The 26,481-nt window shown below is 47.1% G+C and overlaps 16 protein-coding genes and 1 non-coding gene across 17 annotated transcripts; 9 read left to right on the forward strand and 8 right to left on the reverse strand.

Annotated features, from left to right (window-relative positions):
* Positions 1-214: 214 nt before the first annotated feature.
* Positions 215-1,357, forward strand: SGT1 (co-chaperone SGT1; the record flags this gene model as incomplete). The annotated part of the gene is made up of 1 exon (XM_002554893.1): positions 215-1,357. One exon carries the CDS (start codon positions 215-217, stop codon positions 1,355-1,357), a length of 1,143 nt encoding a protein of 380 aa, XP_002554939.1.
* Positions 1,358-1,470: 113 nt separating this feature from the next.
* On the reverse strand, positions 1,471-4,194 carry ASE1 (Ase1p; the record flags this gene model as incomplete). The annotated part of the gene is made up of 1 exon (XM_002554894.1): positions 1,471-4,194. One exon carries the CDS (start codon positions 4,192-4,194, stop codon positions 1,471-1,473), a length of 2,724 nt encoding a protein of 907 aa, XP_002554940.1.
* A 530-nt stretch (positions 4,195-4,724) lies between these two features.
* KLTH0F17402r lies at positions 4,725-4,814 on the forward strand. The gene is given in 2 exon segments: positions 4,725-4,761; positions 4,779-4,814. It is a non-coding gene; the product is annotated as a tRNA-Lys (tRNA).
* A 102-nt stretch (positions 4,815-4,916) lies between these two features.
* AIM29 (Aim29p) lies at positions 4,917-5,434 on the forward strand (the record flags this gene model as incomplete). The annotated part of the gene is made up of 2 exons (XM_002554895.1): positions 4,917-4,974; positions 5,046-5,434. 2 exons carry the CDS (start codon positions 4,917-4,919, stop codon positions 5,432-5,434), a joined length of 447 nt encoding a protein of 148 aa, XP_002554941.1.
* A 199-nt stretch (positions 5,435-5,633) lies between these two features.
* On the reverse strand, positions 5,634-6,959 carry LPL1 (putative hydrolase; the record flags this gene model as incomplete). The annotated part of the gene is made up of 1 exon (XM_002554896.1): positions 5,634-6,959. One exon carries the CDS (start codon positions 6,957-6,959, stop codon positions 5,634-5,636), a length of 1,326 nt encoding a protein of 441 aa, XP_002554942.1.
* Positions 6,960-7,105: 146 nt separating this feature from the next.
* On the reverse strand, positions 7,106-7,831 carry SLD7 (Sld7p; the record flags this gene model as incomplete). Its single annotated transcript, XM_002554897.1, has 1 exon — positions 7,106-7,831. The coding sequence occupies one exon, from the start codon at positions 7,829-7,831 to the stop codon at positions 7,106-7,108; it is 726 nt and encodes a 241-aa protein (XP_002554943.1).
* A 222-nt stretch (positions 7,832-8,053) lies between these two features.
* Positions 8,054-9,076, forward strand: CKA2 (casein kinase 2 catalytic subunit CKA2; the record flags this gene model as incomplete). The annotated part of the gene is made up of 1 exon (XM_002554898.1): positions 8,054-9,076. The coding sequence occupies one exon, from the start codon at positions 8,054-8,056 to the stop codon at positions 9,074-9,076; it is 1,023 nt and encodes a 340-aa protein (XP_002554944.1).
* A 233-nt stretch (positions 9,077-9,309) lies between these two features.
* Positions 9,310-10,119, reverse strand: KLTH0F17512g (uncharacterized protein; the record flags this gene model as incomplete). The annotated part of the gene is made up of 1 exon (XM_002554899.1): positions 9,310-10,119. One exon carries the CDS (start codon positions 10,117-10,119, stop codon positions 9,310-9,312), a length of 810 nt encoding a protein of 269 aa, XP_002554945.1.
* A 246-nt stretch (positions 10,120-10,365) lies between these two features.
* Positions 10,366-11,010, reverse strand: KLTH0F17534g (KLTH0F17534p; the record flags this gene model as incomplete). The annotated part of the gene is made up of 1 exon (XM_002554900.1): positions 10,366-11,010. The coding sequence occupies one exon, from the start codon at positions 11,008-11,010 to the stop codon at positions 10,366-10,368; it is 645 nt and encodes a 214-aa protein (XP_002554946.1).
* A 233-nt stretch (positions 11,011-11,243) lies between these two features.
* RPL3 (60S ribosomal protein uL3) lies at positions 11,244-12,410 on the forward strand (the record flags this gene model as incomplete). The annotated part of the gene is made up of 1 exon (XM_002554901.1): positions 11,244-12,410. The coding sequence occupies one exon, from the start codon at positions 11,244-11,246 to the stop codon at positions 12,408-12,410; it is 1,167 nt and encodes a 388-aa protein (XP_002554947.1).
* Positions 12,411-12,599: 189 nt separating this feature from the next.
* On the reverse strand, positions 12,600-13,163 carry YNG1 (Yng1p; the record flags this gene model as incomplete). Its single annotated transcript, XM_002554902.1, has 1 exon — positions 12,600-13,163. The coding sequence occupies one exon, from the start codon at positions 13,161-13,163 to the stop codon at positions 12,600-12,602; it is 564 nt and encodes a 187-aa protein (XP_002554948.1).
* Positions 13,164-14,265: 1,102 nt separating this feature from the next.
* On the forward strand, positions 14,266-15,329 carry CYT1 (ubiquinol--cytochrome-c reductase catalytic subunit CYT1; the record flags this gene model as incomplete). The annotated part of the gene is made up of 2 exons (XM_002554903.1): positions 14,266-14,307; positions 14,460-15,329. 2 exons carry the CDS (start codon positions 14,266-14,268, stop codon positions 15,327-15,329), a joined length of 912 nt encoding a protein of 303 aa, XP_002554949.1.
* Positions 15,330-17,113: 1,784 nt separating this feature from the next.
* ECM4 (S-glutathionyl-(chloro)hydroquinone reductase) lies at positions 17,114-18,199 on the forward strand (the record flags this gene model as incomplete). Its single annotated transcript, XM_002554904.1, has 1 exon — positions 17,114-18,199. One exon carries the CDS (start codon positions 17,114-17,116, stop codon positions 18,197-18,199), a length of 1,086 nt encoding a protein of 361 aa, XP_002554950.1.
* Positions 18,200-18,605: 406 nt separating this feature from the next.
* On the forward strand, positions 18,606-19,946 carry MSA1 (Msa1p; the record flags this gene model as incomplete). The annotated part of the gene is made up of 1 exon (XM_002554905.1): positions 18,606-19,946. One exon carries the CDS (start codon positions 18,606-18,608, stop codon positions 19,944-19,946), a length of 1,341 nt encoding a protein of 446 aa, XP_002554951.1.
* Positions 19,947-20,103: 157 nt separating this feature from the next.
* Positions 20,104-21,771, reverse strand: ALG8 (dolichyl-P-Glc:Glc1Man(9)GlcNAc(2)-PP-dolichol alpha-1,3-glucosyltransferase; the record flags this gene model as incomplete). The annotated part of the gene is made up of 1 exon (XM_002554906.1): positions 20,104-21,771. One exon carries the CDS (start codon positions 21,769-21,771, stop codon positions 20,104-20,106), a length of 1,668 nt encoding a protein of 555 aa, XP_002554952.1.
* A 139-nt stretch (positions 21,772-21,910) lies between these two features.
* VPS5 (sorting nexin 1) lies at positions 21,911-23,806 on the forward strand (the record flags this gene model as incomplete). Its single annotated transcript, XM_002554907.1, has 1 exon — positions 21,911-23,806. One exon carries the CDS (start codon positions 21,911-21,913, stop codon positions 23,804-23,806), a length of 1,896 nt encoding a protein of 631 aa, XP_002554953.1.
* Positions 23,807-23,887: 81 nt separating this feature from the next.
* TRZ1 (tRNase Z) lies at positions 23,888-26,335 on the reverse strand (the record flags this gene model as incomplete). Its single annotated transcript, XM_002554908.1, has 1 exon — positions 23,888-26,335. One exon carries the CDS (start codon positions 26,333-26,335, stop codon positions 23,888-23,890), a length of 2,448 nt encoding a protein of 815 aa, XP_002554954.1.
* Between the last annotated feature and the right edge of the window lie 146 nt (positions 26,336-26,481).

Here is a 26,481-nt window from a genome sequence, read left to right on the forward strand (position 1 = left end):
TGGGAAGCTGCTTCACGTCCTCGGTCACTTAGAACTCTCGGTTTGGCCACTAGGTAATGAGCGTGCCCTTTTCTTCGTCTTTTTATCAAATTCTTCTAGGCATTTCTATACATGATCATGTAATCCATCTAGTATATGCGTTTAATGAAAATGATGAATTCCGGGATCGATGGCCCAGCGTCAAAACTAAGGACTTACACAATAGACAACCGCCATGCCAATTGAAAAAGACTTGGAAAGTGCATACAAACTTCTTTATAACGCTAAGGAGCCTGAAAAAGCTCTTGAGCTTTACGATTCTGTATTGAAGCAATCGCCAAGCAACTTGGTGGCACACATTTATAAGGCCGCAAGCTTAGAGAAGTTGTACTATGGGTTCAAAAGCTGGCATAGCCAGGAAACACTTGAAAATGCACAGGGTCTCCTTGAAAAGGCGCTTGAGATCGCGCAGCAGCGACAAAATCGATCCAAACAGGCACTTGTGAACTTCCGTTTGTTTGTGCACTACTACAACCGAAAGATGTACATAGAGGCCCAAAGATATTTTGACAAAGCGCGCGAGCTCGAGTATCGCGACGATACACTGCCAATCTGGGAAGCGAACTTGACCAAGAAAGTTGAAAAGTGGAAGCGCAAGCACGGAGATGACTCGGGTGCCACCTCGCGCCAACAAACGCTCACAGAGAAGCAGCAAGACACAACGCCACAAGCGGCTTTGTCTGGTCAGACCGTACCCGAGACTCCTAGTGAGAAATTACCATTCAAAGTTGATTGGTACCAGTCCTCCACACACGTCACCATCTCCTTATTTACCATGGCCCTTCCTAAGTCCAAAGACGACGTCTTCATTGAATTTTCGAGCGGCAACAGAAATGTCGAGCTTTCCTATTCAATTCCCACGTCTGGTTCTGAGTTCCAGTATTCCGTAAGGCTCTCGCATGCTGTGGATCCGCAGTCTGTCCGCACCACAGTCTTGTCAAAAAAGCTTGAAATATCGTTTGCCAAAGTTGAAAAACGCCAGTGGAAGCGGCTTGAATCTTCAGGTGCGGAAGAAGAATTGGTGTCAATTTCAATCCCCAGCAGTGGACCTGAAGCCACCAACGCTCATCAATACCCAACGTCATCTAAGAAAGGGATTGACTGGTCGAAACTTGAGGTTGACGATGACGACCAAGCCCAATCTGCGGATGCATTCTTTCAGCAATTGTACGCCAATTCTGACCCGGATACAAGGCGTGCGATGATGAAGTCATACGTAGAAAGCAACGGCACCGCGTTGAACACCAACTGGGAAGAGGTATCTATAAAGCAAGTTGAAGCTGCACCACCGCAGGATATGAAACTCGAGAAACGGTGAGCTTTATGCACATGGACTCCTTTCAAAATTGTATTTCCTTCCAAACTCCTTTATCTGATTATTACCGTAATGTTACATTTTTGACTAGAGTTATATATGAGCCCAAACGTTACTCAAAAAACATCTGTATCCCAGTTTATGCATGATGGGGCGTCCCCCATGTCTCCTTGCGTGGCATTCATTTTAGCCAGTCTCTCCGTTTTCCATTTGGCGAAATTTTCATCATCCGCCATTATGCTTGTGTCTTCCCCCTCACCAAAGCCATTGTCGGCGTCATTCTGCTCAACATTGAGGGTAAACTTCCCCTCAGGGGATTTGGTGATTCTGTAGACTGAGTCGTCCTGTTCTTTTGAAGGCGGCTGTTGGGCGAGAACCGAGTTACTCTTGATCTTTGCAGGCGATTTCAGCATGAACAAAACGTTGTTTTCCTTGTCGATGCTTGCTCCACTTTCTTCAAGTTTTGCGCCCAAAGAGTTTTGGCTTAGGTTCATTGGTGCTTTTCTGATATGCCTTGTTTTTCCTAGGTTTGATTCGACTCTGTTGAGTTTATTCGGTGAAATTTGCATGAGCCGTGTTGAGTTGATGGTTGTTCCTTTTGGAGCCCGAGAAGTACCAGGCATTCCGCTTTCTCTCGGGAATGTTGCACTGCGGTTGAGCGTCGGGATTTTCGTGGGACTACTGCGCATGTTCACCACAGCTCGCATGTCGTGGTCCAGCTCTCTAATAGGACTTGACATCCTTGTTGCTCTCATGTATCTGTTAAAGGATTGGTTTGTGCTATTGTCTGATGGCCCAAGAATGGGTCCCGGCTTTGACGTTCTCATTGGTGTCCTCTCAGTAGACCGTCTAAAGGTCTTGGGGACCTTGCGCTGTTGAGTGAAATCCTTAACTGGAGAGCGCCTAGTAGCTGCTGTTTTAGATGAATTATTATAGGAAACGGTTGGTCCTTTGAAAAACGAGTTTACTCTGCTCCTTGGGTATTTGCTTATTATTTCCTCCTCCTGCTCGAGAACGACGTCAAGAAACCGTGATCCCTCGATCATCAAAGGCCCGCCCGAGTCCTCTTCAAATTTGATAAGCTTTCGTATCAGGTCTTGAATGACATCTGGAAAATGCCTCGTTATGCGCTTTCTGGTTTTTTCCTCTTCCAAAAGAATCCTATGCGAATTGCGAAGCAAAAGCCTTGAAGAATCTTTGCTGCTCTTCTCTAAAGCCACCTTATCATTTTGAAGAGATTTGAATTCCTCAATCAATTTTAGAATAGGTCTGTAAAGCGAGAACCTCTTTTCAAGATCCACTATTTCTGCCTCACAAGTCTCGAGTAGTTTTTCATCATCTTCTAAGGTTGCTGAGCGCGCAGTCATCGACGCATACATTTCTTTAAACGCTGAAGTTTCACGGTCGGTAAAGTGCATTGCCAACCACAGTTGCTGAATCTTCGCCCAGGAATCTTCGATCAAAAGTTTGATCAATTTCTTTTTCATCTCTTGAAGCCTGTCAAGCTCCTCAGTAAAGTTCTTGAGTGCCATATCAGAAAGGTTTCCATTATCCGATTCGAACTTATTGATATATGATGAAGGAATCTTTAGCTTTTCCCACAGTTGACTACAGTTTTTCTGAAGCTTCTCTTTTGCTTGCTTGCGGCTTTGCTCAATCTCTTTAAAATGCTTCTGTACTTCTTCGAGTTTCGTTAACGCATTGGTCGAAAAGCACATATCTTCGGTATTTTGACTGCTTTCCGCTGAAACTTGTCGCAGTGCTCTTGCCACGCTATCTTCAAGCACACCTTCCGGAGTCAGGCCCAGAATCGTGAGAACATCAAGTATTCCTTTACCCGTCTCATGCAATTTGTCCATCCTCGATCTGAACTCTTTCTCGAATAAAGAAGACAAGGTGTCAACTCGGCCGACCATTTTTTCAGATATGTCATTGAAGTTTATGGTGCTGAGCAAGGCTTGTCTGTTCTGGACAATGAAATCGTAGATCTTATCGACATCATGAACGGATGAAGTTAAAAAGCTCTTGTATAGCTTGCATGTTTCAAGTGGCGGAATTACTGAGAGTAGTTCTTCAACGTCCCACTCTTGTTCTTCTGGCTGATAGTCACTCACGGTGTTCACTAAAGATTTCAGTTTCATTACACTGTCCAAAAATGAAGACAACTTAGGGATGTATGTTTTGATGACATAGCCCTTGGCTTTCTTTAGAGTCTTCTGTTTGTTCAGAAGTGATGTTGGCTTTTTGGGAGAGCTTGGGTTGCCGTTGTTGGACACTTGTGCGTCGCCCAATATGATAACATTTCGAGTGTAAAGATCTGGAATTGTTGACGTTCCTTTGGAGTCGTTAGTGACCTGTAGTATTCTTTGGAGAACCTGCTGACAGATCTGGTTTTCAGATGTTATCTTCTCCCTTTCCTGGTTAGCCTGTTCGAAGAAACCAGTGATGGAGTCTGAGATATTATTGAAAATGAGCTTCTCCTTAGACGCAATCTGCGTGTTCGAGTAGCCAATTTCTTTGTAAATTACGTTGAGCTCATCAAGAAGCTTTTCTAGCTTTCGTGTAATAAGGTTGAAGTTCTCCTTGTAGGCGGTGAAACTGGCAGATTCCTCCCTGCCCATTTGCGCCAGCTCTCTAGGAGCCCTGATAGGCGAGGTGAGATTCTTGATGTTCACAGGAGTTAGCCTCAAGAATTCTGTGCTCTCTGAATAGTTTGCGAAAAGCATGGGACTTCGTACCGATGATGCCGCGGTGGATGACACTTGTGACGAGCTGTGGTTGTCTTGCGAATAAAAGCACTTCGGTACATGTGTTTCGTTGAGGTTTTGTAAATCAGACATCGTGCTGTCCTAACCTTAAAACCCGCTAGCTCTGTTCTTGATTGTCGGAGCTATTCACGATTTGTCTAACTTAAGTTTTTATGTATATGCTAATAACTACAAACAAGTTATTTATGTTTTTCCTACAACGGAAAATCGTAAACAAAAATTAGTTTTGGGACCGGCTCAACCAAGACCCTAATATGAGAAAGCAAAGGGCCGTGATATTTGTGGGGCTAAGTATGACTGGCTTTAGCTGCGTGCAGCGCTCTTAAACTCTCAACTTCAAGAACGTATTTTTTACACAATGTATAATTTGTGGTACAAAACATGATTGTTGAGAAAAGTTTATTTAAGCAGCGACTTAAAGAACTTTGAAGCATTAAGGCTGGAACTTCCGAACTCTGCTCCTAAAATGCGACAAAGTTCAGGATTGCCTTCTAGAGCACCCTGGTAAGCTTGTGAGAGACATTGAACACCCAAGAATTCCACTTCCTCTGGTTTTATGATATCGTTATGTAGCCCAAGATTGTTAGGCCATCAAGAACTCGTCCTTGTTAGCTCAGTTGGTAGAGCGTTCGGCTTTTAAGCATTGCTTGCAAGGAACCGAAATGTCAGGGGTTCGACCCCCCTATGAGGAGTTCTTTTTAATTTTTTGGTTCCACGGACATTACATAAAAAATTACATGCGAAGGCCATCGCGCTAACTCCTAAACAACTCAAGAACAAAGAAATATACAGACATGTCAACTTCCGGCAACTTTGATGTCGAAGAGCCCCTAATAAGCTCAGTTAAACCACGTATGTGAGAAAATTACACCGTTTAAGGCTCTTGCCTTGTTTCAGTGCTCATTATCTAACAAAGAGCGAAGTTACCGATGCGACTATCACGGTAAGAGTTATCAAGTCTTTCCCCTACAGAAACGTGAAAAATATTGTATTTACTGGCTATGACCTGACGAGCAAGAACGCCCAGGAGCTGCTTGCCGATTCGGTGGCACATATCAAGACGACAGGCGCCTTCAGAGCATTCCGTAACGTGGACTACAATACGTTAAAGATATACACGCATGCACATGGGTCCAAAACAGTTAACTTGGTTGTGAACTTCGACCATGACGAAGACTGGGTGCTTGATACGACCGAGAAGGGTAACGACAAGAAGCTGGTCGACTATGGGATTGGAAACGAGACCGAAATATCTCTTTTCAACGATCAAGATTATCTCCAATTCAAGGCCAACCCTGAGGAAAAATGGTAATCAAGGGAAGGATTGAACCTTATGTCTTTTGGTTGTTTATGTATCTTAGTGAACAGGATTCTTGCCAAGTGAACACACATCTTAGTTGAAAACTAATTACAACGATGAATAAATAACGATGACAATGATATAACAATAACAATGACTAAAATGACGAAACACGAACCCACCAAAAAACCGTCGTGTCCCTTGCTTGATGCTACTGGGAAATTAAGAAATCCACAAGCTGTGCGACGAACTGAAGGCCGGAAATGCTATATGGAGTTGTCCCTTTCAAGCCTTTTCTGGCTACAATCCCATCATGCGCATTCAGCGACTTAATGTAGATCGGTATACGTATCCAGGAAAGCTTGTCCAGGTTTTGATAGATGCTGTTCCTCTGCACATCAAAATTCAAGGCTTTGAACTTTGTTTTGGAGTTTGAACCCCAACTGCAGTTATATTTGTTGATAAAATCCTCCCATGAGATATTTTCCTTGACCATTGGTTCACCACTGTCAGCGTCAAGACTTTCTTCTTGATCACTTGCCAGTACGCCAACAGTATCGCGCAAAGTGTCCGCGATTTTATCTCGCAAACCCAATTTGCGGCGCAATAACACACCGCCTTCACCCTTATGCAACATCCTCTGGTAATTGATAGTGGCCAGGTAGCTGTAACATGTACCTAACACGTTGGCAACAAAAAACAAAGGCAGGATAAATACAAGGGCGCAGCAAATAAGAAGGACCAGAATCCAGCGTAAAACTTGAAAGCCTTCGCGTGGAGGCCGGGAGGCATCTGGATCAAGTTTATCCATGTTAATGATACGGGGGACCATCTTCAAGTTTTCTCCGGGCAAATTGTGCTCGAATTCGTACTTGATGCGGTTTCCTGTGTCCATAAATGGATCGCAGTCTGTGATGAAGGACGTGTAAAAGGCCACGGATCTGTCGTTCTTCACATTGGCAACGCATATGCGATGCTTGAACCGCGCTAACCCTTCCAGGTAATCACCGCTGCTGAGCCGCACTAGAACCGACTTTTCAGGTAGACTATCCTGAATAAACAGCTGTCTACCGGTCCGACCCAGGATTGTGGTTCCAAGTGCGGAAAGGAGTTTGAGAGCTGCCCGCTGGTGTCCAGCGTGATTGTCTCTCAAGAAAAAGTGGACGCCCAAGTGCGGTGTGGCGAATGTAATAAAAAGCTGTGGCTCAATATTTTGGAACAGTTCATGGCACTCTGTAAAGATCTTGCCTATTATAAACCGCGAGATGAGCCCACCCATAGAGTACCCAACGAAGCTGATTTTCGTAATTTCACCCTTTTCAAACCGGTTCATATACTGACAGATTTCCAACAGAGTACGGTAACCTATTATCTCAATGCCATCAAAAGTCTTGAAGTAGCCGTTCTGTCGCGGGGAGAAAAACAGGATATCGTCACTCCCATGGAGTGTTTCCGAAAACACATCGCGAATAGAGTTCATGTGCTTGTAATTACCCCACAAACCGTGCACTAGCACGAAAAGGTGTTTGCCGCCCATGCGGAGCGTAGTTTATTGCGTTAGCAGTTCAGAGTGCTTGGAAACAAGTCAGCTTTCTGGTAATGCCTGGCTTTTCCTTGGTCATACATTACTTCCCATGATGATCTAAAATTCGGGGGTTTAACGGAATGATCCCACATCGTTATTCACGAACGGGTAAACACCTTCAGAAGCGTTTCGACCGTTTCTTGGACCTGTTCAAAGGATATTGGGGGGCTCGCATTGCTTAGCTCACTTCGAAAAGCAAATTCAATTGCTGAGTAGGTCATCTTATAAATTTTATGATAGTCTGCCTCGCTTTCCCTTATTCCGCGCAGTCGCAGACCGCCCAAAATACAGCTGGACGCGGTGGAAGAAAATTGGCGCCGATAGTCAGCGAGCTGAACATGCCGCGATATGCGCAATGAACTTTCTGCACGCGCAAGACTTTGCTTGGCAACTATTTCGTCAATATGAGGTGACATAGTCGGTTGCGACGAGACTGTACTGGCTTGCAGCAGCTGCGTATCAAATTTACGCTTCAGAGCAAGATTCAATCGTATGCACTCGATCTGAAAGCTCGAAGGGCTTTGTTCCTTCCGGAAAAATACCAGGTATAGCTTATCAAGTTCGGCAACAATCCCGCGATGAGCATGTCGGTCCTTAAGGAGCTTGGCTCTAAAATATGCCGCGGTGGTTGAGCTACTACTGAAGCATGTGAAAAGACCACGGGTTCTCGCCCAAAGTGGCAGCTTCCTTGTGTCAATGTGTGCTACCACCCGCGCTTTCCCTTTCTTGGGAAGCTGTGTCTCTACACTGTTTCCCCACAGTTGAACATCTTGAATTACTACCCCATTGCCCACATCTAGCGTTAAAATGCACTCGCTATTCATTGGCTTCAAAGCGCTAGCATTGACACTCTTGAAGTTCAGGTCCGCGCTCTTAATAGTTTAGTGCGACGAGATTTGGGTTTGCCTCACATCTGAATTTTTTATTCAAATAATTAATTTCTTGTAGAAAAGATTAATGTCCAGTCTTCGCCTCTCTAAATCCACGCAAAATAGGCTCCAAGTCGGCTTTGAAAGTCTCCGAAGAACCGTAACAGCTTTATTGAGATGCCATTACCACCATCAGCGCTAAACCAGAAGAGCAGCCGAGTTTACTCGGTGGCAAGGGTGTACAAAGACGCGTGTGCAAAGCGACCACAGGAATACTGGGACTACGAACAAGGCGTCACAGTGGAGTGGGGAAAAATCGACAACTACGAGATTGTGAACAAGATCGGTCGTGGCAAGTACTCAGAGGTTTTCAGAGGAAAGTGTGTTGTGAACGATGAGTATTGTGTGATAAAAGTGCTGAAACCTGTCAAGTTGAAGAAGATTTACAGAGAACTCAAAATATTGACAAATCTCACGGGAGGGCCCAATGTTATCGGGCTGCTTGACATAGTACAGGACCCTGGCAGTAAAATACCGGCACTAATTTTTGAGGAAGTCAAGAACGTGGATTTTAGAACGTTGTACCTCAAGTTCACCCTATCCGATATTCAGTACTATTTTACACAGCTGCTAGTTGCGTTGGACTACTGCCACTCTATGGGAATAATGCACCGTGACGTGAAGCCGCAAAACGTGATGATCGATCCTGTAGAGCGCAAGCTGAGACTCATCGACTGGGGGCTAGCAGAGTTCTACCACCCTGGCGTGGACTACAACGTGCGTGTGGCATCTAGATATCACAAAGGTCCCGAGCTTCTGGTCAACTTAAACCAATATGACTATTCACTGGACCTGTGGTCTGTCGGGTGCATGCTGGCTGCAATAGTGTTCAAAAAGGAACCTTTCTTCAAAGGAAGCACAAACCCAGATCAGCTTGTGAAGATTGCCCGCGTTCTCGGTACGCGTGAATTACTGGAATACCTGGATAAGTATGGCCTCAAACTTCCTCAAGAGTACGACGACATCATGAAGGACTTCCAACGCAAAAAGTGGACGGACTTTATCAACTCCGACACCCCGCTGGCAGTACCGGAAGTCGTGGACCTTATCGACAACCTTCTGAGGTACGATCACCAGGAGAGACTTACCGCGAAGGAGACACTGAACCACGCCTTCTTCCACAAGGATTTTTCCAAATAATTTTCGGTCAGTCTGGCCGCCGCGCCGAAGCTTATAGAGCGAACGTAGACTGCGGACTCCGGATAGGACAAGCGCAACGCCGCGTTGGAGTCCAAAGCTACAAAGCCGTTCTGAAGCGCAACTGTTGAGTAGTGGTACAAATGTTTTGCAAATACGTAGTCAAAGCGGTGAAATATATATCTAAGTCGTGAAATCGTGAAGTCGTTATGGGGGCGTGTGGCATGCAAGAGAGATCAGCAGCTGTCACTGTCTGAAACGTCTAGTTGGAAGCACTCCTCGCTGTAAGCGCGAGGGCACTCGTAGTCGGAGTCGTATTCAGAGTCGAATTCGATGTCGAGGGTGGGCTCCGCGTCGTTGATAAACACCGTGCGCTCGCAGAGGTCGCCGTATTTGTCGATATCGCGCCGGAGCACCTGGTTGTCAAAATGCAGGGAGTGGTGCCGCCCGCTGCGGACGGGGTGCCTTATCAAGCAGGACTTGCGGGGAAGACTGTCGAAGATTGAGGAGTCGCGAGAGTCCAGGGAGGAGCCGTAAGCGACCCCGAAGTCGTCGCAGGAGTCGACGGAGGCGCACGCGTCCGCGTGGTCAGCCCCAGGCTTCCCACTCGGCGCGGCAGAGTGCACCACGTCCGCGGTGCTGGCCGTGCAACGCGACTCGTCTTCCAGCGACAGGTACGGCCCGTACAGCACTGAGACGTCTTGCTCCTTGTTCCAGTTGATATCCAGCGGGTTGAGCTTGCAGTCTGTCAGCCCGAAGTGCGCCATCGACCAGCGCCGCCATAGACAGTGATGCAGCCGCTTCACGTACATCTGGTAGTCCACGTCGTCCTCGGCCGAGCACGAGGGCAGCCGCACCAGCTGGTATTTTCCAAGCCGCAGTAGCAGGTCCCACGTCTGCGGCATTGTCATCGCGCGGCCGCTGCTGAAGTCGAAGTGGTAGTAGTCGATCGCCGGTTTTTCGAGGTTTGTCACGTTTTCCATGAGCATGAGATTCCGGCGCACAATGACCGTGTCGTCGAGACTAATCCGGGGGTAAGACGGCATGGGAGATATGATCGCTTTTTGCTTCTTGAGCTTTGAGTGTTTGCCTAATTTCGCTTTGGCACTAAGTCTTGGGTGGGCTCTTCCCTCTTTCCACAGGACGAGCTCTTCGCGCACTCGCCGTGCCTGATATATAGGTCTTCCCCGGATCGGCTTCCCCAGACCCGAAAAGAAACCGACAAAATTTTCCGGGAGAATATAGCGCCATAAAAAAAATAAAGCGGGGGAACAAACCAGGGTGTTGTTCCGCTACGCTTTTTTCTGTGGAGGCCGGCGAACGTTGTTCCGGATGTCAGTATTTGTCAATAGAGGCGGCCTCCGCTTGGGAAGAGAGCCGCACAAGACTACTTCGCAGCTTGGCGGCCAGGGCAGCTCCACCAGGGCGAGAGTCGCTCTCGACTGACCGAGCTCTGGTGGTCCGGAAAGCGACATTTTTGTTTCGGGGCCGGCGTCTATACGCGAGCGCGAGCAGTTGTGCGCGTACTGGTTTGCGCTGGCGTATACGACGGGAGCAGGCTCCGCTCCTGGCGTGATATTTGTCAGGACGTATGGCACGTGACTGGCCGGTCTGCTCCTCGGAGGATTTCGGAATAAGGTCGAGCACGTGATAGTGACGTAAAGACAGCTGTGAGAGCACGTGGTCAGAGGTGCACGGACGGTAATAGTCACGTGAAAGACGTTCATCGTGAGCATGATTGGGGTCCAGATGACTAGATTTCTCCGGCACGTGACTATACTAGTGCTCCACGTGACATGGCACGTGGGTGGTCGAAAGGGGACCTTCAGCCCTGTGCCGCCCTCCAGTTCGAGCTCCAGTACCAGCGGACACCAGGGGTGCGCTGGTAGAGACGGCGGCGATACTCCGATGGCGCTGGGCGAAGCAGCGAATTTCATAACGTATAAAGTGACTACTGGTTACATGTATCATGTGTCACGTGTGCGCATGCGGTCCCGGGCCTTCTCGCCGCCTACAGGACGCACAGCGGACGGTGAAAAATTTTTCACAGGTTTTTTTTTTTCACTACGATTTTTTCAGCACCTCATCGCATATAAAAAGGCTTCGAACCCATGGGCATGTCTCTCACGCGCTTCTTCCGGCTCCTGATCCATCAACACAATCTACTGTAATGTCTCACAGAAAGTACGAAGCACCACGTCACGGTCATTTGGGTTTCTTGCCCAGAAAGAGAGCTGCCTCCATCAGAGGTAAGGTCAGATCCTTCCCAAAGGACGACAAGTCTAAGTCTGTGGCTTTGACTTCTTTCTTGGGTTACAAGGCTGGTATGTCCACCATCGTCAGAGACTTGGACCGTCCAGGCTCCAAGTTCCACAAGCGTGAGATCGTCGAGGCGGTCACCGTTGTGGACACCCCACCAATGGTCGTTGTCGGTGTTGTCGGCTACGTCGAGACCCCAAGAGGTTTGAGATCCTTGACCACCGTCTGGGCTGAGCACTTGTCCGACGAGATCAAGAGAAGATTCTACAAGAACTGGTACAAGTCCAAGAAGAAGGCTTTCACCAAGTACTCCGCCAAGTACGCTCAGGACGGCGCTGCCATCGAGAGAGAGTTGGCTAGAATCTCCAAGTACGCCACTGTCGTCAGAGTCTTGGCCCACACCCAGGTCAGAAAGACTCCATTGGCCCAGAAGAAGGCTCACTTGGCTGAGATCCAGATCAACGGTGGTTCCACCGCTGACAAGGTCGCCTGGGCCCGCGAGCACTTCGAGAAGACCGTCTCTGTCGACTCTGTCTTCGAGCAGAACGAGATGATCGACGTTTGCGCCGTCACCAAGGGTCACGGTTTCGAGGGTGTCACCCACAGATGGGGTACCAAGAAGCTGCCAAGAAAGACCCACAGAGGTTTGAGAAAGGTTGCCTGTATCGGTGCCTGGCATCCAGCCCACGTTATGTGGAGTGTTGCCAGAGCTGGTCAAAGAGGTTTCCACACCAGAACCTCTATCAACCACAAGGTCTACAGAGTCGGCAAGGGTGGTGACGAGGGTAACGCCTCCACCGAGTTCGACAGAACCAAGAAGAGCATCACCCCAATGGGTGGCTTCGTTCAGTACGGTCCTGTCAACAACGACTTCGTCATGGTCAAGGGTTGTATCCCAGGTAACAGAAAGAGAGTTGTTACTTTGAGAAAGTCTTTGTACACCAACACCTCCAGAAAGGCTTTGGAGCAGGTCAACTTGAAGTGGATCGACACCGCCTCCAAGTTCGGTAAGGGTAGATTCCAGACCCCTGCTGAGAAGCACGCTTTCATGGGTACTTTGAAGAAGGACTTGCAGTAAACGTAGAATGGGCCCTGCCTGTGACACGTTTTTCTCTTCTTTCCTCTCCTCCCGCGGCTGGTTTAAAGGTTATTTTTGAAACTGTAATGGTAAATATATATTGCTAGTATAGTTTTTCGTTTTTACCTTGATGCCTAGTCCATTTTTACTTCAAGTTGATATCTGAATGCTTGGCGCCCGGCGCCTGCTCTACTTCTTTTTTGTGGCCTGCCGCCTGCACTTGTCGCAGCAGTACCACTTCTTGTTGGGCTTGGGAGCGTGTAGGAGCCCAACGCACCCGTAGTGAAACCATTCGGTAGGGCATCTCTTGTTGTCGCACGCTATCATGGCCCCGTACGACACGTCACGGCACACGCAGTAGCGAGGCTCCTCAGGCTGGCTGGGCCGTAGGTTAATCTTGATTTTCAATGGAGTCGGCGGCTTGGGCTCCGCAGCAGCAGCAGCGGCAGTCGCGTTCTCGCGTAGAGCCCTACTAGGTTTCCCACGCGACTCAACAGTGCCCTCGTACGCCTCGTACCTTGCGCGCACCGCCGCCATTTCGCGCATTTCCTGCTTCTGAAATTCTAGCCATTCGCGGTGCTGCCGCAGTAATCGCTCCAAGTGCTGTGCTTCTTTGACCGCCTCTTGGTCTACAAAGTTTCGCTGCTGGTCTTCTCGTAGTTCTAAGCCCTGAAGAGTCCACAATCCGCGAATTAGCTCCGAGGGCAGATGATCAAGCGTGTCCAGGAACGTGTACCGTACGTCTGTATCCATATCCACACCCAGCGCTATATCAGAAGGTGTCTTATCCTGTTAGACGTGTTTTAGCCCGCGCGATGAGCAGGGTGCGTAAACGATAAATTTTATAGATATATTTATCACAACTTCTACAACGCACCCTGACAGAAGAAGCTAACGAAAGCATACCGCCTGAGTGCTGCTAGAGTTCTGTGATTGTGCTATCGATAAACCGGGTACATGGCCTAGTACTTCTCCCTCCACGCGAGATTTGTGGCGCGAGAGAAGGTGGTGCGTTGCACTACCTGATATCATCTGACGACACGCTTGCTGGCAAAAGCTGCAACTCAAAGCCCAAGGCTGGAAGAAAGCTTCCAGAAACCGGAGGAGCTGGCAGGAAGAGTCTAACTCCAGGTTATTCCCGGCGGTCTAGCGCTTGCTTCCTTTAGAGCCTGGCCAGGGAAGCGCTGCCTGAGCTAGAACACCAGCTCCAGCGTGGCAACTGCAATGGACCACCAGACCTGGGCTCCTAGGACCCTCCACATCACAAACGACTGCAGATTCCTCGTATAACAGGTGATTGGCCCCAGGCTGGCGGAGGCTCAGTAACAAAGGGCGCTAAGCTCGGCGGCAATCACAAACCACGTACAGAATGATACAATCCATGTTATATTCAAGCCTGCTCGGAAGGAATTGAACATGTTACGGGTGCTGAGTACCTGATCCCAGCTCCCTCGGCTTTTACGGTCCCGAAGTGGTGCTATGAACTGCGGATCAAAGTATATCGCGTGCTACGAAGGCATGCACGCTGTCGTAGACGCGCCCCGCTACCCTGATCTCTTCTTTTCACACCACTAATGCTGCCGTCCAGCACGGCTAAATGTCCGAGCTCGTCCGCCTTGTCACAGGTTCCAACAGCAGACCACGGGCTCTTTCTAGTTCTGCTGGCCAATCAGATCGCGTAAAAAATCATCGAAACGTGCGAGGTGACCCCGCTGAAATCTCACATTAGAACGATATTCCCGAATATTGAAAAAAACTTTTGGGCAGGTATAGGACATCGAATAATCTGAGCTTGTTTGTTCTGTGGGAAAGATAGCTTTACCAGACAATTGAAGATTAAGCAAGAGACCTAGCGATGTTTAGCTCGATTAAAAGTGCCGCTAGAGGTGTGAACATGGTATGTGGACAACCGCGAAGAGTTTAAGATGGCCGACGGCAGAGAAAGCGCGATGGCAAGAGCCCCGGAAGTGGGAGATGATCAATCCGGGAACTCGCTGCCGGAGATCGTGGCCGCTGTAGTAGCAGGATGAGTACTAACTTATGCAATAGAGATCGATCTCGACTGCGAGACAGGCCGCTGGTGCGCCGTGGGCGCGCAGAGCGGCCGTGGCCGGTGCGGCCGTTTTGGGCGCGGGTGCCTCGGCGGCGCTGTACGCCGAGTCCTTGACCGCGGACGCCATGACTGCTGCGGAGCACGGTCTACACCCTCCATCCTACGGGTGGTCGCACAACGGTCCTTTGGACACCTTCGACCACGCGTCTATTAGAAGAGGTTACCAGGTGTATCGTGAGGTGTGCGCCGCGTGCCATTCTCTGGAGCGTGTCGCGTGGAGAACGCTGGTGGGTGTATCGCACACCAACCAAGAGGTGCGTGAAATGGCTGAAGAGTTCGAGTACGACGACGAGCCTGACGAGCAAGGTAACCCTAAGAAGAGAGCCGGTAAGCTGGCTGACTACATCCCTGGTCCATACCCTAACGAGCAGGCTGCCAGAGCTGCCAACCAGGGTGCTCTGCCTCCTGACTTGTCCTTGATCGTCAAGGCCAGACACGGTGCCTCTGACTACATCTTCGCTCTGTTGACAGGCTACCCCGACGACCCTCCAGCCGGTGTTGTTCTGCCTCCAGGCTCCAACTACAACCCATACTTCCCAGGTGGCTCTATTGCCATGGCGCGTGTTTTGTTCGACGACTTGGTCGAGTACGAGGACGGCACCCCTGCTACCACCACCCAGATGGCGAAGGACGTCACCACCTTCTTGAACTGGTGTTCTGAACCTGAGCACGACGAGAGAAAGAGACTGGGTCTTAAGGCTATTATTGTCTTGTCCTCCCTGTACTTGCTGTCCGTCTGGGTCAAGAAGTTCAAGTGGGCTTCTGTCAAGAACAGAAAGTTTGTTTTCAACCCTCCTAAGAAATAAGCTGCATGATTGCGGGTCGCGCCGTCCCCGCAGGGCGGGCTGACCGTTTTCCCCGTTTATTTCTGTTACGTCTTATGAGATTTTAAACCACCCCTAGAGAAAAGAGAGCAAGAACGACAAAGAGAGAGTGTAAAGAGAGGAAGAGAGGAAAGTAAACATAACACAAGAAAAAAAAAAGACCTTTCCGGTCTATAGGTTCGCTGGGACGTTCATACGCGCCAGTAGCGCTATCCTGATGGGAACCAACTTGCATCTACCTGTTTGGTTTGTTGCCGGGATTACAAGTATCATCTTCCTGTTAAAATATTGGCCTCGTATTTATATACTTGAGTCCCAGAGACAACAAAGCTTAGATACCGCAACTTTGCTTTGCTGGCTTGACTTTGCTTCCCCCTCACGCGGAGCCTTGGGTCACTTCGAGTTCCCTGTTTCCCTCTCTGGCCGACTATATATTATTTATTCTTTCATGATCGACCTAAACTACATAGCACTACACAGGAACTGCACACTAAGTTAAACCCTATTTAATGGTACTTTTTTCAACTGCAGTTCGTAAAGCCGTCGAATGACGGCATGCACTAGCGGTTTGTGCAGACGGCATTTGGAATCACCAGTCTAAGCGCGGAGCCTTACAAATAATGGCAGAAACGTATGTATTCGTTTCGTAAGTTTATTAGCCACCGATAAGAGAACCGAAGCCTGAGCCAGGGAGCTTTTAGAACGAATGTTTGATACCCATTTACTGAGATGATTTTCGCGAGTCGCTTGACTTGGAGCCACTCTAAAGTTATATGGCAAAGGATTCAATTCAAAATGGAGTATCTGCGCCACAGGCAATAGAATGCGTCCTGTTTGCCAATGAATTTCCACAAGCGTTCGCTGTGTTCTAAGGGCTTTGCTTGGCTTGGCGGAGCTAACACTGAAGCCAATCTCCTTGCCGAGTACCAATAATGCTTAATTGATCCGTTAAGCACTTAGCTTCCCTGTAAGAGGAACACTAAGCGAGCTTATCAGCACTGCGCCTGGATTAGCTACCAGTGAACGGATAACAAAGCAAGCAGGGCGGCATGAGGAGGTTTTGCTCTCTTCCTCTAGCAGATATTTAAATCTACGTTGGTGAAGGGTCCCCAGAACCGCCCAAGAGCTTCAAACAATCGATATAGGCTACATGAAGCCGTGGGAACACGCATCAGAAACATCGCTCAAGATTTCCCAGCATAGTTGAAAACTACTACAATAGTTCTGGCGTCGAAGCTGTTTTTTAACAAGAGAAGTCTCAACCAGCGTGAACTGTCTAGGTTCTCTGGCAATGAGAATAAGTTTGCTGTCTTCTTCTGGCTTTCTAGCAACTGAAGCAAAAAAGCCTACTGTAAACTCGAGTCCAAACGAACACAATACCCCGTTCTTGGTAGAAGACGTTGGGGTGACTGCCTTACACATTTCATTTTACTGAACCTGATTCTAAGCACATTAAAAATTGACCTGACTAACTTCTTGCACTTTCTGAGCACATTCTCATCTCAGCTACTAAACCGCAAGCCTCACACGAAAGAAGGTTGCCTGGACTATGGCTTTATTTGCATAACTCTCTTCCTAGCGCATTTCTCGTAGATGTGATGAGTAAGATTTCTGTCATCTTATAACAATATTTGCAATTTGGCCCTGAAATATTATAAAAGGATACCCAATGCAGTCGGTTGTAGTTTGCGGCCATCAGAACGTAAGTCTCTAGTACTTCAAGAGTCGGATTGCAGCAAGTACACTTCTATCAGAATACTTTCAAAATGCCAGACGCTAAAAAGTGGGCAAACTCTGAGGATGGATCCTTCAAAAGACAAGTTTCGTCATTCAGGGAGACAATTTCGGCATCTCACCCGGTTTTCAAGCCAGGGAAAGGGCGCTACTGGCTGTACGTGTCACTAGCATGCCCTTGGGCCCACCGCACGCTCATAACCAGGGTCTTAAAGGGACTGACTTCAGTTATCGGGGTTTCCGTGGTGCACTGGCACATGGACGAAAAGGGCTGGCGCTTTTTACCCGCGGGAGATGGCTCCAAAGACAAGTGTTTCGAGCCCAGTGCGGGGATCGCTTGCACTCCAGAGTCACAGTCCACCGCTGGCGTGACAAGTGAGTCGACAAGGGCCGGCGTGGATGGCACCCCTGATCACAATTACGGGTTTGCCCGACTCAGCGACCTGTACTACAAGGCCAAGCCAGACTACCAAGCGCGCTTTACGGTTCCTATCTTATGGGACTTAGAGACTGAGACTATTGTCAATAACGAGAGCTCTGAGATTATCCGCATTCTGAACAGCGGGGTCTTCGACGAGTTCGCGGACCCACAGACAAACCCACTCGACCTCGTTCCTCTCAAGTTGGAGTCACAGATTGAGGAGATAAATTCCTGGGTTTACGACCACATCAACAACGGCGTATACAAGTCTGGCTTTGCTGAGTCTCAGGAGGTCTACGAACGCGAAGTCACAGGCGTTTTCGAGCACCTCGATCGTTTGGAGCACATTCTGAGCGTTAACTACAAGGCCGCCGTGACTAAGTATGGCGAGAAAGACGCCGCTTCCCGTCTTTATCTTATCAACGAGCAGCTGACTGAGGCGGATCTCAGGCTCTACCCCACTATTGTGCGTTTTGATCCCGTCTACGTCCAGCACTTTAAGTGTAATCTGTCGACCATCCGCGCCGGCTACAAGATGATTGACCTGTGGCTACGAAACATGTACTGGAACCACTCAGCTTTCCGCTCCACAACGAGCTTCGACCACATCAAGCTGCACTACACCCGGAGCCATCCAAGAATCAATCCTCTCGCGATTACGCCGCTAGGGCCCAAACCAGACATTCTGCCGCTGTAACTGCTGTCGTCACGTTCTCTACATGTTCTATCCCAATGAGGCAAGTATTTAGGTCTAATTTTATGCCACGCAAGTAAATCTAAAATAGGGAAGCTCCTGAAACTACGAAGAATAGCGAAGGGGGGTGTTACGACTCCATTGGCGATCTCTAAGACTCTTAGCTATTAGCAGTACCAATGTTATATATTTTATTGTTCACGCGTTTTGATTCCTCAAATTGACGCGTCTGTTGAAAATTTTAGCTCTCCTAAACCTCATCTGGCATGAAACTCCTATTGGGGTGAACCTCCCGAACACCAAGAGCTCAAGGATAAGAATTTATCGACCCAGTGATTGTTGAGCGCTTTTTGGCCGAGTTGAAGTTTCAAGGAGTGTCAACTTGGATCTCGACGCCCACGAATCAAACATGGCTGAATCAGGCGGGCGCAAGAAGCGCGGCAGACCGCCCCTAACGAAGAATTATGCGAACCCTATGGACAGTCCGATGGCGCAAACATCCCTTAAGATGCAGAAGTTGGCTTCGCCCGCATTTTCAAAGCCTTTAATGAAAGTCGCTACGTCAGAAAAAACCACGCAATCAACTAAGAAGCAGTGCGTGCCCGACGCGGATTCTCTCCAGACGGGCAAGCACCGCGGCGTGCTGCTTTCAACACCCGTAAAGAGAAGCCAGGCCAATCGTCCTGAGTCCTCTCCTCTCACCCCTGCTGACAACTTATTCTCGTCGGGTTCTAAAGCTTACGCATTTGGCAGCTCACCCATTAGGCCCGACTGCGCGCTAGAGACACCAACAAAAATGCCTCCACAACAACTGTCGCAATTCAAATTTTCGCTGTGCATTGGTGGTGACGGTAAAGCTAAAATTGCTGACTCGACGACAAACGCTAAATCAAGCGGGCCTTTCCCAGTTCAAAAATCAACTGCTAGCAAGTTTGACAAAAAGGCTGTTCTGGGTCTGTTGGAAAAGATGAAGAGCTCTCAAAGCGAGTCAGATCACAAGGAAGCCTCAGCAGTGCCATCACCGAAACGGTCCATGGTTCGCCCCAGCGAGGTCTTCTCCGAACCTCTGCCATCATCTCCGAAAAACACCTTACCGGAGCAGCCTGCAATGCCATGGACACCCAATTGTTCAGCTGTTTTTCAATTAAAGACAGGCTTCACGCCAGAGACTACCGAAAATGAGGTCCTTGGTGCCCCTGCTAAAGTTTCAGACCCTCTGCCTGCAAAGTTTTCTCAAGATAGATATAGGTCGAGGTCGAGCAGCTCTGTTTTCAAACTATCTTCTGGCGATCCCCTTTTAATGACTGACGACCCCAATACTGAACTATTTGTTTCGCACCAAAATGGTAGTGTCTCGACCGATCTCTTTTTCCAACAGCTGCTGGCTTCCCCAAGAAGACCCCTGCCCTACTTGAACACATCTCCGTCGCTGACGGACCTAGGCTCCCCTAAGCACCTGTTTCGACATGAGCTGCAGAGCTACCCCCTGGCAGTTCAGCGCGTGCCTGGGCATAAGTCAACTCAACAAAAAATGAATCATCCTTCTACACCACTGGCCGAAGAGGGAAACGATTACTCAGTGTCTATTCAGTGCACTCCTCTCATACAGCAAACGATGAGTGGTTCCTTGAACAAGTCCTTTGGTCATTGTTTTGGTCAAAACTCTATGTCAGTTGCACAGCAACCGAAGCACCTGGCACAAGATGATGCCCGGTTGGCACTTCGAAAGCTTATTGGCGGGTCCAAATAGGCTAATTTACGAAGCGACGGACACCTTAAATTGTCCGGAGCAACTTTATGCACATACTACGTCCCAAACACTATGATTTAATTAGTCGCTACCCAACCAAACAATTGTAATTTATTGTAATGTTTATTCTATATTAGCTGAAATAAAGATTTCCGGTTTATTTCCAGATGGGCTCATCAAAGTTGTAAAGCCAAGAAAGTCCCATCCAGCTACTTAGTATGCCAATTGAGCAGTAAATGCTGTATATCATCAAGCCAGCAAACTCGAATTTCTGCAAAAGCGCATATCTCCATTTAAGTGATTCCAGAATTTCAACACCAATGACTAGAGGAATAAGCAGTACAATGTAAGAAAGGGCAAATCGATCAAAAAAGAACACGCGGCGCTGGACGCTTGAGGAAATCTTCGTCACTTGTCTTAATGCAGAAAAGTAGATGATGCACCAAACTAACGTGTAGAGCAGTTTGATGAGAAACTCTTGAGGCTCATGCAGTAGTGGAAAGAGAGAAACATAACCAGCAGAAGCCACTAAATGGAACGGAGTGAGTAGTCTTCGATCTGTTGTAACCAGAAAGGAGAAGGGGATGATAATTAGGAGGACCGCTTTCTCGTGGACATGCCAGCCAAACAAAAAAGAGGCGAACCCACAGAGTGTCAAGGAGCCAACAAACCTTTCAAAAGAGGGACTGAAAAGTACCGGTATAACGGCCAAAATTTGGTAGAAAAGAGTCAAAATAAATGTCAATTTGGGCTGAATCTGGGGCAAAATAACAAAATAAACATCTTGAACGAGCCCTTTGGTACCAACGTTGTATTGTTGTAATTTCGTTTTTATTTCATCGATTGTTACAGGTATCAGCGGAGGAGAAACAACCTGGGTCAAAAATTTGTGAACGTAAGGGACTTTCAAAAAGAACAGGGTTAATACCTTATCAAGCGCCGAATACAAGGCCCAGAAATTGGGAGCCCAGTAAGCATGCGTCAAACCTCTGGAAAAAGGAAACAGCCGCGACATTAGCTGTGGCAGCTGGTAAATGAAAGGGGCGAAGCAAACCGCAAATACACTCAACACGACCGTCCCAAGCTTGAAAAGGTTCTTCCACCTCACCATCGATATCAAGTCATTGTAAGTCCTGAAACGGAAATTCGAGAAATCTAAGATGTAGACCCGTAACAGGAATGCAAAAAAGCTGGGCGCTAAGTAAAGAAAAATGTGTTTAAAGCATAATGCGGTGCTAAAGAAAAACCCACATAGTAGGTACCTCTGATGCTTAGCCGCGACAATAGACGCAATCAAAATAGCGAACAAGAATCCATTGTATTGAAAGTGGATGTGATCAATTATCAGGAAGCCTGGGGAGAGTACTATGCTGCTCGCCACAACAAAGTTGGCTGAACGGTCGCTTATGTGGCTTTTGTTGATATACACCTGTAATACAACGAAGAGCAAAATCTCGCTCACAATTACAGTAACGCGCTGGAAAACAATTGTAGGTAAGCCAAATTGACCAACTGCCACGATATCCAAGCAACCATCATCTTGTACTCTCTGAGGTACGAATTGAGACAGCAACCACTCAAAGTAGGCGAAGAAGGGTGGGTAATCGAGGGTCCACTGACTAGTGGACTCATAATACCATTTATGCAAAGGAAGTTTGTTCGTAATTGCCAGCCAATTGCGATGAACATCAAAATCTGTGCTCACATATGCTGGAATCAACAGCAACTTTAATGCCGTTGAGCTAACCCAAAAATTCCAAAGCGAGAACTTTCGTGTATCCTTGACGGTCTCACTTTTGCCGCGCTTCTTCAGAGCCTTGGGCATCTGGGTGTTCGCTCTATCTTTGTCTTCGCTGGCGTTTTTGGTAGTGTATGAAATAGTTCCATTTTGTTGTCCTTAATTTATCATTATCAATCTGTCTTGACGAATAACGAAAAACAGACGGTAAGGAGAAGGACCGAGGATGGATTACGAGGACGAACTTAGTGCTCCAGTGTGGGACGACCAGGGCCCACGCGAAGAAAGCAAGACAGAAGACGAGCTTTCCAAAACATTCGCTAATCTGAGCACAGACCCTGCAGTCGAAGAACACGAAGGAAGCACTTGGAATGCAAAGAATATAGAGCATGAAGAGGAGGTGGATGAGGTCCAAAACCATTCGAAAAACCTAATTTCGTCGTTGGCACCCGAAGAAGATCCCCTCAGCAGTCTTTCAGTAAGCGAAGCAGTAAGATCTCCGCAAAAGGGCGAAGCCCTTTTTGGCGACTCGGGAAGTGCACCGCTTGAAGCCCATGAGGACACCTCCAACGAAGCTCACGAAACGTCCGCTATATCCAAGAATTACACGAAGCCCAAGAGACTCTTTTCATCAGCTCGTTTGCGCCGCCACCCCCTCACAGCGGAACAGAAAAAGGACCTTTTCCAGGACCCATTAGCTTCAAGTCCCTCTACTCGCGAGGAAGACGAGTTTGTTGAGGAGACTTTAGATTACGAACCTTCCCCAGAGCGTTCCAAAACCGACATTCTGCGCGAAGTTGATGCGCCTCTGTTCAAAGTTGATCCGCGCAAGAACCAGAGTTTGACGCCCTCTATCAAGAAAGTTGCTGATGTTGGTGGGGACGAGACACAAGAAAATCCTGATAATAAGCTTCTGGATCAGGAGACCCCCAACAACTATAGCATTGAGGTTATTGACCCCTTAAAGGTCGGCGATCTGACTTCTGCGCACGTCGAATATACCATCTTCACAAAAGACAAAAACTCAAATCAACCCGAATTCAAAGTTCAGAGACGTTACAGAGATTTCAGGTGGCTTTACAGGCAACTTCAAAATAATCATTGGGGTAAAATTATTCCTCCTCCACCTGAGAAGCAGACTATGGGTAGGTTTGAAAATGACTTCATCGAGAATAGAAGATTGCAGATGGAGCGCATGCTAACTAAGATTGCTCAAGATGCGGACCTGAGAGATGACACAGACTTCATACTGTTTTTGCAAAGTAACAATTTCAGTCAAGACTCAAAAGTTAGAGAACACCTAACGGGCTCGAACGCATCGGGTGACAGCAATGACATATCTGAAATTCACATAAGTGAAATAGAGTTGCTTGGGCAGGAAGATGCCGCAAATGTTATGAAGAATGGCGGGCTTGACGAGTCTCATAAGGGCTTTATGAATATCTCTTTCGCGTCAGCTCCAAAATACAATGAACCTGATTCTTTTTTTGTGGAACAAAGGCAGGCAACTGAACTACTAGAAGAACAGCTGAGGCAACTTTGCAAATCGCTGGAGATTGTCGATGTTCAGCGTAACGACCTAGCTTCTGTGACTGAAGAATTTGCGCAAACCATAAAAGCTCTCGAAGAGCTCGAGGTCTCGAAAAAAGGCTCTGAACTCTTGGCAAACTTTGCCGATGTGCACTTGAGAATTAAAGAGTCCTTGCAGCGCAGTACCTTGCAAGAAAGCTTGACTCTTGGGATTACCATCGATGATTACCTGAGGTCACTTTCAAGCATTCGGGCAGTCTTCAACCAGAGGTCTAAGCTCGGGTACTACCTTGTCATTGTTGAAAACGATCTAGCTAAGAAACAATTGCAACTAGAGAAGAATAGCACAAAGGGCCCTTCAGACAAGGTTGAAAATCTGAGCAAGGAAGTTAAAGTGTTACAAGCAAGGCACATTAAAATTAGACAAAAATGGCAAGAAGTTGGCGACACCATCAGGAAGGAGCTTCAAAGACACGATCGTGATAAAATGATTGATTTCCGGAACAGCATAGAAATATTCTTGGAATCGAGTATAGAAACGCAAAAAGAGTGCATCGAGTTGTGGGAAACATTTTATCAAAACAATTTATAGTCACCTAGTTCATAAAAAAAATCATTAAGCGCTCAAGCATTTGGCTGCAGCTCTGCTTTACACAAATTTAAAACCAATAGACTATACAGATTCTTCTTCATTTGCCTCGGAAGTTTGTTCTTCAATAAACACTTCATTCAAAGTGCGAAGATGGGGGGTTTGTTCGCCTATTTCATCAAAGCCCACTATCATGCCATCGAATGCAAAACAGTACTCCTGAGCCTCGATCTCAATGCTGTTACCAATTTGCGGGAGTTTCGGATATCTCTGTGAAAAATGAGTTAAAATAAGTTTCCGCGCTCCCATTTTGTTGGAGACCTCTATAGCCTCATTAATTGTACAGTGCCTCTTTTTGATGGCGTCCTCGACAAGGTCGTTGTCCAAAGTTGCTTCATGAATGAGAAGATCAGATTGGCGGCCTATTGTTTTGGAGAATTTTTCAACATTTGGCCGTGTGTCTCCGGAATACGAGACTTTAAAAATGCCAGATGAGTCTGAACCAGTAAAAAATGAGATTGAATTTGAGTATGCCCAGTCGCAGTGCTTGGCGCGGCAAGTTTGGAATCTCAAAATCTTGAGATCTCGATACATTTGAGTAATTGTTTCCCGATCCCTGAAGGAAGAATTCTCGTCAAATTCAAGGCGCCGTTTTTTTAATGCAGGTTTTGTTGCTGCCGCAAAATCTTCGAACGGAACTGGTTTCAGTTCTTTTCTTACGTAGCCACCATCAACAAGATGCTCGCAGCTCACATACCGCAGCCTCTCCAAAATCTCACTATTTTCCAAACTCAGCCATTCTTTTACAAAAATGTTGTATTGCCATGGAACGACAATGTAAAGAACGGCAGATGGGTCAGTAAGGTTCTGCTTATGCCATTCATTCAGAATGCTAGCAATGCCCAGATGGTGGTCTGCATGCAGGTGACTTAAGTAAATTAGCTTCAAGTCTCGAAAGAAGCCAGGAATGTCCACTGAAGGAATCAATCTTAAAATGGCACCCAAAGTATTCTCGCCAGCATCCAGTAATATATTCCTGTTATCAATTTTGCCCTTATTGTTGTATGGGATCTTGACAAGAGTGGAAATAACATTTCTATATTTTGATGGTAGCGAGCTGCCAGTTCCCAGAGTTACAACCTCGATTTTCCCTTTCTTTGCTTCAGAATTGAAATTATTAACATTTTTTTGACTCTCAACAGTGGAATTATAGGTTGCGCCTGGAATACCTAAAGGGGTTACATGCTGCTCGTAAAGTTCTGCCCAGGTTTTTGTTTTTTTGGATGATTTTGAATGGCGGACTTTGATCTCATTCTCACCATCTGTATAAGGTTCGACAATAATTCCATCGTTTTGAAGTAAAACATGAACTTTGTTGATATCAATAGTAGTACTCAATGGTCTCTCATTTCGTTGAACTCGAGAAGAGCCCTGTGGGAGCTCTTTTTGAAAGCACTCATAAAAATCCTTCGAAAAAACCCGATCTGTGCGAGGTAAATTATAGTTTTTATTTTGAACCGCTTTCAGCTTCAAAGTCGTAACAGCAGAACTTTGAAATACAAGACCATTGGGACAAACTTCAAAATGGGAAACAAAGTGCTGTGTCTTTTCACCATCCAATTGTTGCATAAGTGACAAAAGTGGTTGACCAATAGAGACGCCTTCACCAAGAAAATAATACACTGCACCCAGTGAGCTTTTTTCGTAGACTTGGAACTTCTCAAGGAACTGTGGCCAATATGAGTCTGATGGTATATCCAAAATTAAAACTTTTGCAAAGCTCCTCTGTTTTTCAAGAACTTGTTCAGATTTTACCACATCACCGTTTGGTAGCGTTACACTCAGTCCTTTTGTTAACTGAGCAAACAGCTGGCCCTTAGGCACTCCAAGCCTCATTGCCTCTTCGACCTTGAACCTACCTCGAATCGGATTAAAATTGATTTCATAAGATGTTGACTGCTTTGGAATTGCATATTCCCGCGGCAGATTAACATTCACTTGTGGATCTGATGCTGGGTCATGCCTAGCGGTCGGCTCATGCTCGGGGAACATTTTTGATACAATATATTTGAGGCCCGTGTTGAGCTGCGAAGTCAATGACTTCATGGAGCTAAATTGGCTGGGGCTGTTCACAACGATCGATCGCACTTTCATAAGTTTGTTTTCAAAAACATCGCCATCTTTGAGAATTTTGGTGTTTAACCTCATACCAAAACGAAAAACGAAGTACCTCCAGGTGCTCACAATATAGTTCACGATGTCATTACCATAGATGAGATTCATGCATTTAATACCTTGATCTGATAGCGTTAGAATCATACCAGGCAAACCACCGATGGAGTTCCAGCTCATCTCTCCAGTAAGAAAAATATTCTCAAGTTTGGAGAGTCGGGTCTTGTTCTCTGGAAAAGTCCTTTGAGTTCCTTCAGGTATTTGCCCAAACAGGAAACGATCCCCATGTTCGGACTGCAATAGAAGAAGTGGATGCCTCGTATCCACAGTTGGCTGCGTTACATGTGTGATAGTGAACATTGTAGATACTCTTAGTGAATCTTGCTTCGCCCTTTTTCTCTCTTTGGCAGACTGAACAAAGATATCTTTTGCTAAACTCGAGTTACGCGTACCGGAAAGAAAACTGCGCAGCCTTCCAGTAAATTTTGGTGCAGAGCACTGCCGCA

This window comes from Lachancea thermotolerans, assembly GCF_000142805.1.
Source record: "Lachancea thermotolerans CBS 6340 chromosome F complete sequence".
NCBI classification, from domain to species: domain Eukaryota; kingdom Fungi; phylum Ascomycota; class Saccharomycetes; order Saccharomycetales; family Saccharomycetaceae; genus Lachancea; species Lachancea thermotolerans.